The following is an 18,941-nucleotide window of genomic DNA, read 5'->3' as shown; positions in this document are numbered from 1 at the left end:
GCAAGCACACACTGCAAGTTTGCGATCAACTAAAATCTAATTTTGTTACACAACAGGGTCGGGTTCAAACGAGGTGGCTGTGGTGGTGGGTCTGGACAACAGGGAACCCAGTTGTAGAGAAGTTGGACAAAGTGGGATTAAATAAAACCCAGATGAACAGTCAACTTGGCCATGGGGGTGGTGGGGTACGTACTTTTGTGAGATCGTGTCTTGCGGTCTGCTTTCAGGGTGGCATCCTTGACCCGATTGTGATACTCAATCAGAAAGGTTCTCTCGTGCTCAAAGAATTCATCCACTTCCTGCAGGAGAGTCAAGACAGAAGCAAGTAAAACGTTTCAGACACTTCCTTTCCACGCTGTTCCACCCCGGTAACAGTTTTAGGGGCAATGTCACTCTGTGTCTGACCCCGGGAGTGTGTGATGGGACGGTGTGGAGGGAGCTTCACTCTGTGTCTGACCCCGGCAGTGTGTGATGGGATGGCGTAGAAGGAGCTTCACTCTGTGTCTGACCCCCGGGAGTGTGTGATGGGACGGTGTGGAGGGAGCTTCACTCTGTGTCTGACCCCGGGAGTGTGTGATGGGACGGTGTGGAGGGAGTTTCACTCTGTGTCCGACCCCGGGAGTGTGTGATGGGATGGTGTAGAGGGAGCTTCACTCTGTGTCTGACCCCGGGAGTGTGTGATGGGACGGTGTGGAGGGAGTTTCACTCTGTGTCTGACCCCAGGAGTGTGTGATAGGACGGTGTGGAGGGAGTTTCACTCTGTGTCTGACCCCGGGAGTGTGTGATGGGACGGTGTGGAGGGAGCTTCACTCAGTCTGACCCCTGGAGTGTGTGATGGGACGGGGTAGAGGGAGCTTCACTCTATGTCTGACCCTAGGAACATCTCAGTGTCTCTCTCCGGGACAGTGTGACTAGTGTAGCGGTTACATTTGCTCTAAACCCCATCCCCATGTCAGCAGCTTGTATCACCTGTGGGAAGTATCAAAGATGCAACAATACTCCAGTATCCACTATCATTAAATCCCAACATTCAGACATTGCCCAGTTGCACTCACATCTCCTGCCATGAAGTGCTTTGAGAGGTTCAGGGCCAGAATCAACTCCTGCCCATCACAATAGGTCTACAGCAGATGCAGTCTCACTGGCTCTCAACCTGGCCTTGGATCACCTGGACCACAGCAATACCTACGCCTGGCTGTTTTCTTATTGACTGCAACTCCATCATACCATCAACAAGCTCCAAAACCTGGGCCTCCGAACCTGCCCTCTGCAACTGGACCCTTGTCTTCGTCCCGTCGAGAGACCAGAGTCAGCGCGGATTGGAAATAACGTCTCCTCCTCGCTGACAATCAACACTGGCACACCTTAAGGATGCGTGCCTAGCCTCTCTACACCCATGACTGTGTGGCTGGGCACATCTCAAACGCCGTCTGATGACACTACTACTGTTGGCTGAACGTCACATTGGTGTACAGGAAAGCGATGGGTCATTGCCGAGTGGTGTTACAGTAACAGCCCCGTACTGAACGTCAGCAGGGCCAACGAACTGATCGCGGACCTCAGGAAGGGGAAGACGAGGAAGACACGCCAGTCCTCGTCGGGGGAAATCAGCACTGGAAAGGGTGAGCAGGTTCAAGTTCCTGGGTGTCAGTATCTCTGAAGATCTACCCTTGGTCCGACTGGATGGTTGACTTCCTCTCACCGGGCGACCACAGTCAGTGCGGAGCGGCGTTAACATCTCCTCCTCGCCGACAATCAACCCTGGCGTTCCTCAAGGACGCGAGAAGAAGGCACGACAGCTACATTTCACTGGGAGTCCAAGGAGACTTGGTTATGTTTGGCGGAGCGTCCCCAGTCAGAGTTGGTGCCCAGTGACATCATGTGTGATCCACCCACAGGACGCAAGAACACACACCATATTAGCACACTGTTGGAGGAATCCCAGTGGGCACGTGGCCAAGTGGTTAAGGCATTGGACTAGTGACCTGAAGGTCGTGAGTTCGAGCCCCAGCTGAGGGAACGTGTTGTGTCCTCGAGCAAGGCACTTAACCACACATTGCTCTGCGACAACACCGGTGCCAAGCTGTATGGGTCCTAATGCCCTTCCCTTGGACAACATCGGTGTTGTGGAGAGGGGAGACTTGCAGCATGGGCAACTGCCGGTCTTCCATACAACCTTGCCCAGGCCTGCGCCCTGGAGAGTGAAGATTTTCCAGGCGCAGATCCATGGTCTGGCAAGACTAACGGATGCCTTTATTTATGGAGGAATCCCTCTAAAGCTATTGTATTCCTGGTGTAAATATCACAGTTTACCCTCTGCTTACATTTTCTCAGCCCATAGCTTCTACGCTCTGCCCTCCCCCTTGCTCTCTGAAGGTCTCCACGTCTTCTCGCTGTCACCGAAGACTCTCGCAAGTTTCTACAGATGTACCGTGGACAGCATCGTATCGCCGTTCGGCACGGAGGGGGCCACTCCACAGGATCGGAAGAAGAGGCAGAGAGTTGTGAACTCGGCCAGCTCCATCGCGGGCACCAGCCTGTTAGCACCCAGGAGACATTCAAACGGCGATGCCTCAAAAAGAGAGCGCCCTTCAACAAGGACCCCCACCACCCAGGACATGCCCTCTTCTCATTGCTACCGATGAGGTGGTGCTACAGGAGCTGCACTCAATGTCCTAGGAACAGCTTCTTCCCCTCCGCCGTCAGATTTCTAAATGGACAGGGAGGGGGGGAGAAAATGGCAGCACGCATGGCCACTTCGGTGATGGTGTCTGCTATCTGTCAAGGAGGGGACCGTGCACAATCCTGATTTGATGGAGATGGACATGAGAGCACAGCGGAACATCTGGAAAACTTCTGAAATGCCGCTTTGCTGCCGCTGCTACTGTGCGGAAACCAAAATCTCCGGAGCTGAAGGCCCTGAAATCCTCAGCTTTGCGTGTTTCAGCGGCCGGGGAGAGGTCATTCGGCAGAGGATGGCGCTCGGGAGGCTGTATCGGAGGGGCTGGTCGGAAGTTCGGAGTTTTCGGACGGATGGGGTCAGGGTCAGCTGGGGTCGGCTGCTTCCAAGGCATCGGCAAGTTGGCTGTGCCTGGAGGTTTATGGCAGGGAGTTTCTCCCTTTTGCCGCCTGCTATCGGGGACTCGGGAGTCCATCGACTCGTGATTCTGAGACTTTTTTTTTTACCGTGCCCATGGTCTGTTCTTTATCAAATTATGGTATTGCTTTGCACTGCTATAACTATACGTTATAATTATGTGGTTCTGTTAGTGTTAGTCTTTGGTTTGTCCTGTTTTCTGTGATATCACTCCGGAGGAACATTGTATCATTTCTTAGTACACGAATACATTTCTAAATGACAATAAAAGAGGACTGAGTGTCCTCATAATCTAACCCATGAACACTACCTATGTTTTACTCTTTTATTTGCTATTTGCTCTCTTTTTGCACTGCTTAATTTCTTAATGAATACTTATATAGTTTTTTTTGTTACTATGTATTGCAGTGTACTGCTGCCCTAAAACAAACAAACTTCAAGACATATGCCAGCGATATTAAACCCAATTCTGATTCATTCAGACATCTGCTTTACTGGGGAGATATTTACTGCACCCTGCTGATACCCACGAGGATTTGTTTCCAGTCTTCCTGGAAGATTTTATTATACTGTGTAAAGTTTAAAGCGAATTGAAAGCATCCGTCAATCCTGCACCAGGGTCAAGAGCGCGGCCAATTATTAGCATTTTGCTTTACGGAGTGCAACGAGTTAAGCAGTTTGAGCCTCACCTTGATGCCAGAGATGCCGGTGATCAGCGCCTCATCGGCGCTCTTCACAATGTTTTTCAGAAACCCGCCCAGGATCTCCTTCTTGTTCTTCCCGCGGACGCTTAGCTGTTGGAAGAAAGCAGCTCGCTACATGACAGGCACGTCCCTCCCCCACCGTCGGCTGTATCTGCGGGAGGTGCTGCAAAGGATCCCCACCACCCAGACCACACCATTCCTCCTCACCCCCAATCGGGCAGGAGGCACAGAAGCCTGAGGATTCGTATGGTACGGAGGGGGCCACGCCCCAGGATCGGAGAAGGCTGCAGGAAGTTCTAACTAGGTATATCATTGGCAGTAGCCTCCCCACCTCGACATCTTCAAAGGGTGACGGATGCCTCACGAAGATAGCGTCCGTCATTAAGGGCCCCCATCACCCAGGGCATGCCTCTTCACATTACTACCATCGAGGAGGTGGCACATTTAAAATCTGCGTACAGATTGCTTGGAAAGACAATACATTGAACTCGGGAAAATACTTGGGAGATCGGACAAATGCCTTACAGGCTGTGGCGTTTGGGTCACTGACGCTGCACGACGTAACGGCGTTACGCTAACCGCCGGACTATCGCGGCGCCATGGCAGCCGGACTTACATCCTGATCGTACTCCAGAAATACGTAGAAGTTGTGATCCTTTCTGAGCACAGGGTGACCAGCCAGCCGCTGCAGGAAGACCTCGTGCATGGCCACCGTCTTCTTGAAGATGGCCAAGTACTCGCTGTAGGGGAGAAGGAGAGATCATTGGCCACACTTATACAGTCAGACTGATCCCTCCGAAGCAAAGAAGACTACTGGAGAAACCGAGCGAGTCGAAGTGCATCTGTGGAGGGAGATGGATAGAAAATGCTTAAGGTCGACACTGGATGACCTGAGATGCCAATTGTCCATTTCCCTCCACAGATACTGCTTGGCTGGCTGAGTTGCTCCAGCATTTTGTGAGTTACTCCAGGTTTCCAGCATCGGCAGAGATGTTAAAGGTGCCTGCATCAGCACCCTTCTGTGTCAGCGTAAAACTGGTTATTAAATCTTTCCTTACCACTAAGGTCCCTGTCAGAGCTCCTAGTCTGCTGGAGAAACTCAGCAAGTCAGGGCAGCATCTACAGAGGGGAATAAACAGTCGATGTTCAGTCGACAGGATTGACGGCTTCGAGGCTAAGTTTGTGGATGATGTGAAGATAGGTGGAGGGCCAGTTTGTGTCGAAGAAGGAGTTTGCAGAAGGACTTCGACAGTTTAGGAGAATAGGTAAAGAAATGGCAGGTGGAATACAGTGCAGGAAAGTGTATGGTCATGCACTTTGGTAGAAGGAATGAAGGCGTAGACTATTTTCTAAATGGAGAGACAATCCAAAAATCAGGAGGTGCAAGGTGACTTGAGAGTCCTCGCAGGGGGTTCCCTGAAGGCTAACTTGCAGATTGAGTTGGTGGCGAGGAAGGCACATGCAATGTTTGTGATCATTTCGAGAGGACTAGAATACAAAAGCAAGGATGTAGTGCTGAGGCTTTACATTGTTCTGTCCACACTTGGGAGTATCGTGAGCAGTTTTGTGCTCCTTATCCAAGAAAAGATGTGCTAGCATTGGAGAGGGTCCAGAGGAGGTTCATGAGAAGGATTCCGGGAATGAAAGGGTTAACATATGAGGAATACTTGATGGCTCTGTGCGTTTAAATGAAGAGGGAAGGGGAAATCGCGTTGAAACCTATCCAATATTGAAAGGCCTAGATAAAGCAGAATTGGAGAGGATGTTTCTTAAAGTGGGGGAAATCTAGGCCTAGAGAACACAGTCTTATAGAAGGACATCTAGAAGGATGAGGAGGAATTTTGTTGGCCAGACTGTGGTGAATCTGTAGAATTCACTGCCACAGACGGCTATAAAGGCTAAGTCACATGTGGAGGTTGCTAGGTCCTTGATTAGTAAGGGTGTCAAAGGATATGAAGACAGGAAATGGAGTTGAGAGGGATAAACCACTCATGACTGAACGGCAGAGCAGACGATGATGTAATTCAGCTTTTATGCTTCTGGAAAAGATTACAGTTTTGGAAAAAGCTGTCTCAGAAGTCTTGGTGAGTTGCTGTAGTGCTCCCTGTAGTCGGCACAAACTGCTGCTACTGTGGGTCAGTGGCGGGAGGGAGCGAATGGTTGTGGATGGGGAGCACTATGTCCAGGTTGGTGTCAGCCTTCCTGCACACCGTAGAAACTGCACTCGTCCAGGCTAGAAGGGAGCATCCCGTTGTGTTCCTGACCCGAGCCTTGTAGGGGGTGGATGGGCTTTGGGGAGCCAGGAGGAGAGTTGTTCCCCACAGGGTTCCCAGCCTCTCACCTACTCTTGTAACCACACTGGGCACGTGAGTAGAACAGGGGTTCCCAGCCTTTATGTCATGGATTTTGCACCATTCACTGAGGGGGTCTGTGGACTCAAGGATGAGAACCCCTGGACTATCTGTTGTTTTTTTTTTGTGTGACTGTTTTCTTTTTGCTTGCTATTTTGAACGTGCCATGTACTTTGGCCCCCAGAGGAACCCTGCTTCGTTTTGCTGTCTCCATGTACAGTTGAATGACAAATTAAACTCGATTTGATTTAAATAGAACACGGACTCCTCCCTGCCAAACGCGAGATTGTAAACCCCAAGCTCCTTCCATCCCAAAGCGTAGCGGACCCCCACCCCAACAACTCAGACAGCCCAGATTCATTTACTCCCAGTCTGTGCGTTCTCCCAGTGAAAACAGGCACAAAGCAGTTGTCGAAATGCTCCGCCCGCTTCCTCATTCCCCACCTGCAGAGGGGTTGGGAATGAACGGGAGAGCCAGAGGAACACGCTAATGAATGGAGGCTCATTCCAAACTCAACAGCCTCTGAGTGAGGAAAGTCCCTCCGCAAGTTCCCCTTAAATATTTCAGCTTTTGCCCCTCAACTATGGGCTCTAGTTCTAGTCTCACTTAAGCGCAGATGACCCATCTAGTCCATGCCAAACTGTTATTCTGCCCAGTCCCAGCCAGACCATGGCCCCCATATCCTCCCATCCACGTACCTATCAAAACTTCTCTTAAGAGTTGGAATTAAACGTGCAGCTGCCACTTCCGCTGGCACTCATCCCACACTTACACCACCCACTGAGTGAGAAAGTTCCCCTCAGTCTCCCCTTAAACATTTCACCATTAACCCATGACCTCTAGTCCTAGTCTCACCCAACCCCAGTGGAAAAAGCCTGCTTGTATTTGCCTGATCTATACCCTCAGTGCTGTATACCTCTATCAAATCTTCCCGCATTCTGACCTATTCATCCTTTCCCGATAACTCGGGTCCTCAAGTCCTGGCAACATCCTTGTAAGCTTTCTCTGCACGCTTTCAAACTTATTTACATCCTTCCTGTAGGTAGGTGACAAGAATTACATACATCTCCGAGCAACACACACAAGATGTGCGGAGAAACTCAGCAGGCCAGAGAGCACCTATGGAAAAGAGCCAACAGTCAACGTTTCAGGCCGAGACCCTTCATCAGGATTCGAATACTCCAAATTAAGTCTTATAAAACTTCTACAGCATCCCAATTCCTGTATTCAATACTCAAGGAATAATACATCTACTTCTGCCTGGATATGACACTTTCTGACAGGACGCAATATCAGATTCCCTGACATTATAAAAACTGCTCCTTCCTTGTTTTGGTGGGCAGGTGGCCAAGTGGTTAAGGCTTTGGACTAGCGACCTGAAGGTCGAGAGTTCGAGCCCCAGCCGAGGCAACGTGTTGTGTCCTTGAGCAAGGCACTTAATCACACATTGCTCTGCGACGACACTGGTGCCAAGCTGTATGGATCCTAATGCCCTTCCCTTGGACAACATCAGTGTCGTGGAGAGGGGAGACTTGCAGCATGGGCAACTGCCGGTCTTCCATACAACCTTGCCCAGGCCTGCACCCTGGAGAGTGAAGACTTTCCAGGCGCAGATCCATGGTCTCGCAAGGCTAACGGATGCCTTTAATTTAACTTCCTTTTTTTTTGGTAAAGTCTTGTGATCTGGCTAAGCCCTATAAGGTTACAAGATGTTACACAGAAAAAAGCAGCTTTAATCAATGTTAAACACGAGGCAGTCTGCAGATGCTGGAAATCCAGAGCAACACACACAAAATGCTGGAGGAACTCAGCAGACCGGGCTGCATCTATGGAAGTGAACAGACAGTCGACTTGTCGGGCTGAGACGTTTCTTCAGGGCTGAAAAGGAAATGGGAAGACACCAGGATTTGAAAGGTAGGGGCTGGGAAAGAGGATAGCTGGAAGGAGAGAGGTGAAACCAGGTGTGTGGGAAAGGTCAAGGGTTGGAGAGGAAGGAATCTGATAGGAGAGGAGAGTGGACCATGGGAGAAAGGAAAGGAGGCAGGGGAGGTGATAGGCAGGTGAGAAGAGGCAAGAGGCCAGAATGAGGAATAGAAGGGGGGGGGGAGGAGGATTTTTTTTTTTTTTTTAAACTCGATAGTTGAAATTGATATTCACGCCATCAGGTTGGAGGCTACCTAGACAGATTTTAAGGTGTTGCTCTTGCACGCTGAGGGTGGCCTCACCTTGGCACATGGACCAACATATCAGAATGAGAATTGGAATTAAAATATTTGGCCACCAGGAAATAATGTTAATTGCTCCTTAACTTCCACATTTGGTCTCTCCCCATCAAAGATATTTGCCCTGCTCTACCCATCTCTCTTTCACAGCTCTGACAAAGTGCTTCAGACCCGAAATCAAACCGTTTCTCTCCCCACGGATGCCGCCCGACCTTTTGAGTGTTTCCATCCTTCCCGGTTATCACTTCAGCTTTCCATCATAAAATATTATAGCACAGTACAGGCCCTTTGGCCCATAGTATTGTGCCAACGTTTTAACCTTCTCCAAGATCAATCTCTTTCCCCCTACATAGCCCTCCATTTTTCTATCATTCATGTGCCTCTTAAATTCCCCTAATGCAACCACCTTTACCACCACCCCTGGCTGGGCAGTTCATGCGTCCATGACTCTCTGTAAATAAATAAATCAATCAATCAACCTACCTCTGTCATCTCTTCACCCCCCCCCCCATATTTTACTCCCAACACCTAAAAATTATAGCCTTTCATATTAGCCATTTCCACCTTGGGAAAAAGTCTCTAGCTGTCCAGTATCTATTCCTTTTACCTTGTACACCTCGATAAAGTCAGCTCTCAGTTTTCCTTTGCTCCAAAACAGAAAGGCCCTAGCGAGCTCAACCTCTCCTCATAAGACACGCTAATCCCAGCAGCATCCTGATAAATCTCCTCTGCATCATTTAAAGCTTCCACATCTGTCCTATAGCGGCGAAATTTTGTTGTTTTGTGGCAGCAGTAGAGTGCCCTGGAACAGAAGAGTGGTGGACATAGCCCAGTCCATCACAGGCAAGCTCCCTCCCACCTCTGATCACATCTGCAAGGAGCACTGGCACAAGAAAGCTGCATTCTTCATCAGGAACCCCCAAGGATGTGATCTGCTCTCAGTATCATCACCGGGAAGGAGATACAGAACACAGTCTGCAGATGCTGGAAATCCAAAGCAACACACACAAAATGCTGGAAGAACTCAGCAGGTCAGGCAACATCTATGGAAATGAATAAACAGTTGACGTTTCAGGCCGGGACCCTTCATCAGGTCTGAGAAGGAAGGGTGAAAGATGCCAGATCACCTCAAAAATTAAGCCCCTTTATATTAGCAATTTTCTCCCTGGGAATGGTCATCTGTAGGTAATTTCCCACCCCATCACAGTTATGATCAATCCACCCTAATCAACCAATAACACCCACCCCCCGACATCGCCCCCAGCCCGGCTTACGACTCCAGCTCCTGCTTCATCTTGGCAAACTCCTCGCGGGTCATAGAGCCGTCGCCCTCGCCAAGCTTCTGCAGCTTCTCTCTCGACGCGTCGAAGTTGGGCCTCGGGGGCGCGGGCGGGATCTGTGAACAGTGGAAGAGCTCAGACACTCATTCGCCCCACCCCCCCAATTCTAACAGTTTTCTACAGGAGCACCATCGAGAGCGCCCTGTCTGGACTGAGAGACCCTGTAGGTAAAAACTGCCAAGAGGACCACCGGGGTCTCCCTCCCTACCACTTTTGACAGACTGAGGAATAAAGCATCGTTGAGGATCCCAATCACCCATCCCACAATCTCTTTGACCCACTACCATCGGGAAGGAGGTACAGGAGTATCAGGACTCGGACTGCCAGACTGGGTAACAGCTTCTTTCCTCAGGCTGTGAGACTATTGAATAACCCTGCCACCACCAAGGTCTCGTCACCAGGACAAGGAGGTGTTTAACCTATGCTGCATACTACATACATTTTATTAACTTAATAATGGTAACGTTTTGGTTTATGTTCTGTGTGTGATACATGCTTTGTGGGTGCACCGTGGTCTGGAGGAACGTTGTTTCGTTTCGTTGTATACATGTACAGTCAGACAGCGATACACTTGAACAGGGACTAGTCTCCCCTTCGGCACTGTAAAACGGAATGGGTACTGATGAGGTCAGGTTACCACTGCAAGACCACAAGATACAGGAGCAGAATCCGGCCGTTCACCCCACCGAGTCTGCACTGCCATCCGATCATGGCCGACTTATTTTCCCCTCTCAGCTCCGTTGTTTTGGGTGGTAGAATAGTTACTTTCCTTGCAGTCTAACTTTCTTATGAACATAGAACAGTACAGCACCGGAACAGGCCATTCGGCCCATAATGTTGTGCCGGACCAACTAAAATCAAAAGCAAACACTAATCCCTCCTACCTACCCCATGTCCACATCCCTCCATCTTCCTCACATCCACCTGCCTATCCAAACATCTCTTAAAGCCTCTAATGTGTTTGCCTCCACCACCACACCAGGCATCCACCACTGAGGAAACAAAACTCTTACCCTTCACAACCCCCTTTGAACCTACCCCCTCTCTCCTCCAATGCAAGCCCTCTGGTGTTAGACATTTCAACCCTGGGAAACAGCTACTCCCTGTCCACTCTATCTAAGCCTCTCATAACCTTAAAAACCTTGATCAGATCTTCCCTCAGCCCCTGGCGTGCGTGCGTGAGTGATACACGTCCAACAAAGACATTTAACCAAAGAAATGGCCAGATTTAAGTAACGTGACTCCTGCCACAGCTTCCTGAGAACGAGAGGTAACTGTAACCATTGGAAAACTCACTGACCAATTATATTATATGGTTACAGTTACCTCTATTTCTCAGGAAGCTGCTCGGTTTTTGTGGCAGGAGTCATGTTACTTAAATCTGGCCACTGTGCTTCTTCCTGTAGATGCTACCTGGCCTGCTGCATTCCACCAGCGTTTTGGGTGTGCTTAAATCTCCAGCATCTGCACGTTTCCTCCTGTTTGCATTTCACTGGTTAAATTTTTTTGTAGGAACCTGACCACCTTTGTTAGTTCTCTTTTTTTTTTCCCCCCCTTAGGCTCTCTTCCTCTCCTCTCCCGTCTTTCTTTGTTCCTGTGACCAAGCGCTTGATCGCAAGCAACAAGTTTTATGCCTCATTCTTAACCTCCGAAGAAGCCCTTGGAGCACAAAAGCATCTGGGTCCAACAGCTCCGTTCTTCCTGACCAGCGTCTCCTCTGCCGGTCCATCATGGCCGATTTGTTACCCCTCTCAACCTCCTATTCTCCTGCCTTCTCCCCGTGACCTTCGACGCCACTGACTAGGGCGGTACGGTAGCGTGGTGGCCAGCACGGCGCTTTACAGTGCGGGTGACCCGGGTTCAATTCCTGACGCTGCCCGTAAGGAGCTTGTACAGTTCACCCCGTGACTGCGTGGGTTTCCTCCCACAGGCCAAAGGCGTACCGGTTGGTAGGTTAATTGGTCATTCGTTGTAAACTGTCCCGTGATTAGGCTAGCGTTAAATTGGAGAATTGCTAGGTGGTGTGGCTCCGAAGGCCAGGAAGACTTAGCCTGCACTTAATCTCAACAATAACCAAGCATTTACCAACCTCTGCCTTAAATATACCCAATGACTTGGCCTCCACAGTTGCCTGTGGCAAGGAATTCCACAGATTTGCCACCCTCTGGCTAAAGAAATTACTCCTCGCCTCCGTTCTAAAGGGATAGCCTTCTATTCTGATGCTGTGTCCTCTGGTCCTAGGCTCTCCCACTATAGGAAACATCTTCCCAACTTCGGTTCTGTCTGGGCCTTTCAATATTTGGTATGCTTCAATGAGATCCCTCAGCAGCCAACTTGTACACAGCAGGAGGCCCACAGAAGAGGTGAGTGCTAGTGACTTGGTTTGAGGGGCAGAGCCTCACTGCCCCAGAGAACTGGGTTTGATCCCAACCTCTGCCACTGTTTGTGGGGAGTTTGCACACTCTCCCTGTGACTGTGTGGATTCTCCCCCACTGGCAGCTCCGGTATCCTCCCACACTCCAAACACATGGAGGGGAGCATGTTAAACAGCTGCTAGGCTGGTGGTAGAATCCAGGGGCTTCACTCTGAGTCTGACCCCGAGAGTGAGAGATGGGACAGTGTAGAGGGAGCTTCACTCTGTGACTGACCCCGGGAGTGTGTGATGGGACAGTATAGAGGGAGCTTCACTCTGTGTCTGACCCCAGGAGTGTGTGATGGGACGGTGCGGAGGGAGCTTCACTCTGTGTCTGACCCCGGGAGTGTGTGATGGGACGGTGCGGAGGGAGCTTCACTCTGTGTCTGACCCCGGGAGTGTGTGATGGGACGGTGCGGAGGGAGCTTCACTCTGTGTCTGACCCCGGGAGAGTGTGATGGGACGGTGCGGAGGGAGCTTCACTCTGTGACTGACCCCGGGAGAGTGTGATGGGACGGTGCGGAGGGAGCTTCACTCTGTGTCTGACCCCGGGAGTGTGTGATGGGACGGTGCGGAGGGAGCTTCACTCTGTGACTAACCCACGGCACCGTGCTCCGGCAGCTACCTGAAGGGACCCCACTGCGTTCCAGCCTACAAACACTCACAATGATCCCAGCGTAGTCCTCGTTCTCCAGATAGGCATCGTGGAGCCAAATGAACTCTTCGTGCTGTCGAACCACAGAGAACTCCGGCTGCTTGAAGTGGGGGAGGTTCGTCTGAAAGGTGGAAAGTACAAAGTGAAGAGCAGCATGCAGCCGGATTTCACGAGCTACAAACCACAGACCACGGTGAAGAAGATGATGTGCTTACAAGCTACACTGGCTGCGAGAGAAACAACCCCACACACCACCTCACCCAGCTCTTCCTTCTGGTCACCGACCGCACACGCTTACCGACTCTGCACCTCAGAGAAGTGAAAAGCTCGGCGCAGAAACACACCCTTCAGAAACACCTGCAGACGCTGGAAATCCAGAGCAACACGGACAAAATGCTGGAGGAACCCAGCCGGCCAGGCAGCGTCTATGGAAAAGAGTCAACAGTCCACGTTTCGGGCCGAGGCTCTTCATCAGGATCATCGTGCCCCCCCGAACCCTGTGTTCACAATATTATTATTTGTAGAGTTTGTCTTGCTTTGCACATTGGTTGCTTGTCAGTCTTTATGAATAGTTTTACACAAAGTTTTACTTATCTAGCGATACAGTGTGGAGCAGACCCTTCTGATCCTTTAGGCCATGTTGCCCCAGTGACCCCTGGTGCGCCTGATGAGGTGAGGGTTAATCACCAATTTACTACCAACCGGCGCGTCTTTGGCCTGTGGGAGGAAACCGGAGCATCCGGAGAAAACACACCCATTCCACGGGGGAGGACGCACAGAGACTCCTTCGAGATTGGCACCGGAATTGAACTCCAGAATGCCCCAAGCTGTCATGGTGTCGTGTCAACCGCCCTGCTACCGTGGGACATACATTTCTCTATTTTCTTCTTGCAGAATACAAATTCTGTGTCATTTCTTTACTTCCCTGCAAATTCCCGCAAGGAGGTGAACCTCGGTAGAATATGGTGACCTACGTGTACGTGATAATAATTTTGCCATGACTTTGCCACAGCGCGCACAGGCCCAGCCAGCATACAACAGTGTTCTCAGAGTCGTACCTCAGTGAGACAGGCCATTCAGCCCAACTCATCCATACTGACCCGTGCTGCCTTGAGAGTTAGTCCCACCTGCCTGGCTCCCTATCCATGCACCGTTGGCTTTGCTGACGTCAGCGGTGCTGAGGTCGCGTGGGTTGAGGACTTCCAGGCCCCCCGGGAGTAAACTTTGCCAGCAGCCCGTCCTGGTCCAACCACTTGGTCACACCACGACCAAGGAAGTGAACCAGCATCCCTATTTCCTCGGGAGGCTAAAGAAATTCGGCACGTTCCTCGATTGCACACAGAAAGAATCCTCCCCAATTCTTGGAGGAGGAGGAGAAGATGGCGGCGTGACGCAGCGCGCGCGGCCTCTTCGGTGAATGGTATCTGTCATCCGTCAAGTAGGGTACCATGCACAATCCTGATTTGATGGAGACAGACGTGAGAGTACGGAGGAACATCTGGAGAAACTTCTGAAATGCCCGCTTCGCTGCCGCTGCTACTGTGAGGTAACCGGAATCTCCGGAGCAGAAGGCCTCGAATCCTCGGCTTTGCTTGTTTCGGCGGCCGGGGAGAGGTCGAAGGTGCTCGGCAGAGGATGGCGCTCGGGAGGCTGTATCGGAGGGCTGGTCAGAAGCTCTAAGTTTTTGGATGGACGGACTCAGTGTCGGCTGCTCCCAAGGCATCGGCAAGTTGACGGTGCCTGGAGGTTTATAGCAGGGAGTTTCTCCCTTTTGCCGCCTGCTATCGGGGACTCGGGAGTCCATCGACTCGGGACTTTGAGACTTTTTTTTTACCGTGCCCATGGTCTGTTCTTTATCAAATTATGGTATTGCTTTGCACTGCTGTAACTATACGTTATAATTATGTGGTTCTGTTAGTGTTAGTCTTTGGTTTGTCCTGTTTTTCTGTGATATCACTCCGGAGGAACATTGTATCATTTCTTAAGGCATGTATGCATTTCTAAATGACAATAAAAGAGGACTGAGTGTTCTCATAATCTTAAAAAAAAATAGTCATCGTGGGCCGGTGTGCCAACGGCTCTGCCTGCGGCCAGAAGAAACCGCAGAGTGTTGTGGACACAACTCAGCACACCACGGAAACCAGCCTCGCCACCAACCACCCCCCCACCCCCATGGGCTCTGCCTACACTTCCCGCTGCCTCAGTAAAACGGCCAACATAATCAAAGACCCCACCCACCCAAGACATTCCCCTCCCGTCAGGCCTGAAAGCACGTACCACCGGGCCCCAAGGACGGCTTCGACCCCACTGCTATCAGACTATTGTACGATAAGACGGACTCTCCACCTCACAATCTACCTCGCTATGACTTGCACCTGCTAACCTGCGCTGCACTTTCTCTGTAGTTGTTGCGCTTTATTCTGCCTTTTATTATTGATTTACCCTGTTCCACCTCGATGGACTGTGCGATGATCTGATCTGTACGAACAGTACACAAGAATAGCTTTTCACTGTATCTCGGTGCCTGTGACAACAAGTAAACCAACTCTGATCCTTTCTTTCTTTTTAAATCTTTTTATTGAGTAAGTATACAAAAAAGGTAAGCCATATAAACATTAATACAATGTTAAAGTATAATAAAATTCCAAAAGATATCAATACCAAAAAGAAAATACTACAAACAATGTAATTTAAACATAAGAAACCAAGATAACATAATATTATACTAAATTTTATATATATCAATGGAAAAAAAAGAAAAAAAAACCCAAAAAAAAACCCACCGTGCAGCTAACTAAAAGCAAGGCAAAGCAATGGGCTAACTTGAAACCAAACAGAGTTAAACTTAAAATCACGTCCTCAATCCCGACCTCCATTAAAAACAGTGAAAAAAAAACAAGGGTAAATATTACATTAAATGAAAATATCGAATAAAAGGTCCCCAAATCTGTTCAAATTTAAATGAAGAATCATAAAGGTTACTTCTAATTTTCTCCAAATTCAAACATAAAATCGTCTGAGGAAACCAAAAAAAGGTAGTTGGAGCATTAAGCTCTTTCCAATGTTGTAAAATACATCTTTTCGCCATTAAAGTAAGAAATGCAATCATTCTACGGGCTGAAGGGGAAAGATTACTAGAAATTTTAGGTAGTCCAAAGATAGCAGTAATAGGGTGAGGAGAGATATCTATATTTAATACCTTAGAAATAAACCAACTCTGATCCGATCCCTACACCCACCATTACCCCAAGCTCACTGAGGGCAGGAGCCAATATGGCACCAGAGGGAGACTGAAGGCTCATCTGTGAAAAAGCCCGAACTACTCTCTTTAATGTCTTTTCCCCCCACTTTTCAAGGTGACCGGGGTACTGTCCGACTCTGTGATCTACAGATGCACTCAAACTGCGGTTCGTCACTCCGGTGGGTCCCCAATCCTGGACACCGGCTGCCCTCGGTATCTCCAGGAGCGGCCTGGAGTGGCAACTGCGGACCCGATTCCACGCCAGTCTCGCCAACTGAAGCGTTGCAGGAGATCAGAACATCGAGACGGCGGGGTCAGAAGCCTCTGCGCTCCGGTGATGGCTCTATCTCAATGGGGGTGGGAAGCAGTCTGCAGGTTCTCTAGTCAGGCCAGCTCAAATAAGTGTCGCTTCAGGTTGTAACAATGAAACAGCGAGCTGTTAGATTCCCCTCTCACTGTGACACCCCCCTCTCTCTCCCCCCGCCCCATTCGCTAGAGAAAGCCTGTGGCACATTGAACACGTTGGGTGAACAATGGTTTTTGTTGGACAGCAGATCATGGACTCTCTTGGGGGGGCTTTGCTTTTGCTTGGTGGGCAGTGGGTGCTGTTGTATCCTGCTGGAACACGGCGCGGGGGGCGGGGAGAAAGGAGGAGGAGGGCTGATGCTCTGCTGCTGCTTGTGCGTGGGGGGGGGGGCTTTGGAGTTCTAACATTTCTCTGTCATTCATCCTTTGGGTTTTTCTCCCCGTCTGTTTCATGGACGTCTGTGAAGAGTAAGAATTTCAGGTTGCACACATTCTCTGATAGTAAATGGAACCACTGACCAACGAGTTATCCTATCCAACGCTTTGGATCCAGTAGTTGCTCCGCACGTGACCGCAAGAAACTGCGGAGAGATCGGGGACACAGCTCAGCAAGACATGGAGACCACCCTCCCCGCCATGGTCTCTTCACTACCTCCGTAAAGCAGCCAACACCATTCGTGATCCCTCGCACTCTGGACATTCCAAGAAGATAGAAAAAGCTTGAAAGCACGCACCGGCAGGCTGAGGGCTAGCTTCAATCCTGTCGCAAGACTATTGAACAGACCTCGCCCAAGGTCAAGATGGACTCCTGACCCCCAACCTCGCTCGGCGTGGCTGCGCACTTTGCCTGCATTTCTCTGTCACACAATATTTTAGATTCTGCTATTGCTTTGCCCGGTGCCACCACGCCACCCTGCCCGTTACGCCGCTGGAGTTCAGGGCAGCAAAGGTGGCCCTCCATCTGTCTGGCCACGCAGAGCTGAAGGAGGATTCTTCATTGCTGTTTCCGTCAGTTTTGGTTTACCGGTCAGGGTTATTAGCCCCAAGCTGAACCCCACGAACCTGCGGCACCAGTGGACCGCCCTTCGTGTGCTCTCTACCTTTTGACCTGTTTGCCATGGGTGACCCTGCCAAGAGTCAAAGCAATAAGCCCCGACTCCAGCCAACATAGCTCTCCAGGTCACTGAAGCATGCAAGCCTCCAAACCCTGCAAGATTGTGGTCCTCTTGGAAGTTCCCCGATACCAGCTCGGTGTATTGACCTGATAACATTATCTATACAGACAGCATGCAAAATATTTAAGTATTTGCACTGCACCTCGGTACACGTGACGATAAAAAAATGTATCTATTGAGATACAGTGTGGAACAGGCTCTTTGTGACACACCGCCCAGTGATCCCCCAGTTTAACCCTAGCCTAATCATGGGGCAATTTACGATGAGCAATTAACCTACCAACTGGTACATCTTTGGACTGTAGAAGAAAATGCACGCAGTCATGGGCGATAACGTACAAACTCCCCATGTCCTGGAGGAGGATCTCGGCATGAAAAGTTGACTGTTTACTCTTTTCCATAGATGCTACCCGAGCTGCTGAGTTACTGTGTATGCGTGCATTGCATGTTGCGTGGGATTTCCATCTCTGCAGACTTTCTCGTGTTTGTACAATAAACAGGCAACCCGGGTCGCCTGTACTGTAAAGCGTTGCGCTGACCACTATGCTATGGTGGTCTTCCAGTTATACAGAACACTACAGCACAGTACAGGCCTTTCAGCCCAACTTTTACCTCCTGCAAGGTCAATCTAACCCTTCCCTCCCACACAGCCCTCCACCTTTCTTTCATCCGTGTGCCCACCTACAAGTTTCTTAGCTGCCGCTGACACATCTCCCTCCATTTCTGGCAGGACGTTCCACAAACACCAACCACACCCTATGCAGAGAACTTCCCTGATATCTCCCCTTGACTTTCCTGCAAACGCCTTAAAATTACGCCCTTGAGGTTCGATTAGAGAGCACGTCTTACGGGGATAGGTTAAGCGAGTTCGGGCTTTCCTCTTTGGAGAGAAGGATGAGAGGCGACTTGATAGAGACATGCAAGATGGTAAGAGGCATAGATAGAATGGACAGCCAGAGACACACCCAAAAGGTGGAAGTGGCTAATATGAGGCGGGACATCATTTCAGGGTGATTGGAGGAAAGTATAGAGCAGGAAGCCAGAGTCACACCTTTTCTTTTTAAAAAAACACAGAGAGGTGGGTGTGTGGAACGCCCTGCCGGGGGTGGTGGTGGGAGCAGATACATTATGGACGTTTAAGAGGCTCTTAGAAAAGTGGAGGGCTATGCGGGAGGGAAGGGTTAGATTGATCTTGGATTGGTTAAAGGGTTGGCACAACATTGCGGGCCAAAGGGCCTGAACTGTGTTGTAAATCTCTCATGCCTCACTCTTCACCCAGGGCAACTTTCCCATCCTCCTCCCCGCCCCCCCAGTACCTCCAGGGGGAGGAAGCAGTCCCTTAAACAAGGGCTCAAAGACACAAGCTTCTGCTTCAGGCGACCGAGCCAGAAGGCATGAGTCATGCCCGCACTCTGGTGGCCCAGCAGGTAACGTTC

The 18,941-nt window shown here is 50.1% G+C and overlaps 1 protein-coding gene across 3 annotated transcripts in view; it reads right to left on the bottom strand.

Moving 5' to 3' along the window:
- The window catches only part of LOC134339761 (sorting nexin-32-like), a 59,278-nt gene that overhangs the window by 27,924 nt on the left and 12,413 nt on the right, over positions 1-18,941 (bottom strand). For all 3 annotated transcript variants that reach the window (XM_063036527.1, XM_063036526.1, XM_063036528.1), the window contains exons 3-7: positions 12,794-12,904; positions 9,650-9,771; positions 4,418-4,541; positions 3,787-3,891; positions 194-299 (exon numbers count right to left, since the gene is read on the bottom strand). In XM_063036527.1, the coding sequence (XP_062892597.1) occupies positions 194-299; positions 3,787-3,891; positions 4,418-4,541; positions 9,650-9,771; positions 12,794-12,904 (568 nt within the window). The remainder of the gene's footprint in view (positions 1-193; positions 300-3,786; positions 3,892-4,417; positions 4,542-9,649; positions 9,772-12,793; positions 12,905-18,941) is intronic.

Source organism: Mobula hypostoma, chromosome 30 (genome assembly GCF_963921235.1).
Source record: "Mobula hypostoma chromosome 30, sMobHyp1.1, whole genome shotgun sequence".
NCBI classification, from domain to species: Eukaryota; Metazoa; Chordata; class Chondrichthyes; order Myliobatiformes; family Myliobatidae; genus Mobula; species Mobula hypostoma.
This window is presented reverse-complemented; position numbering and strand designations above follow the sequence as displayed.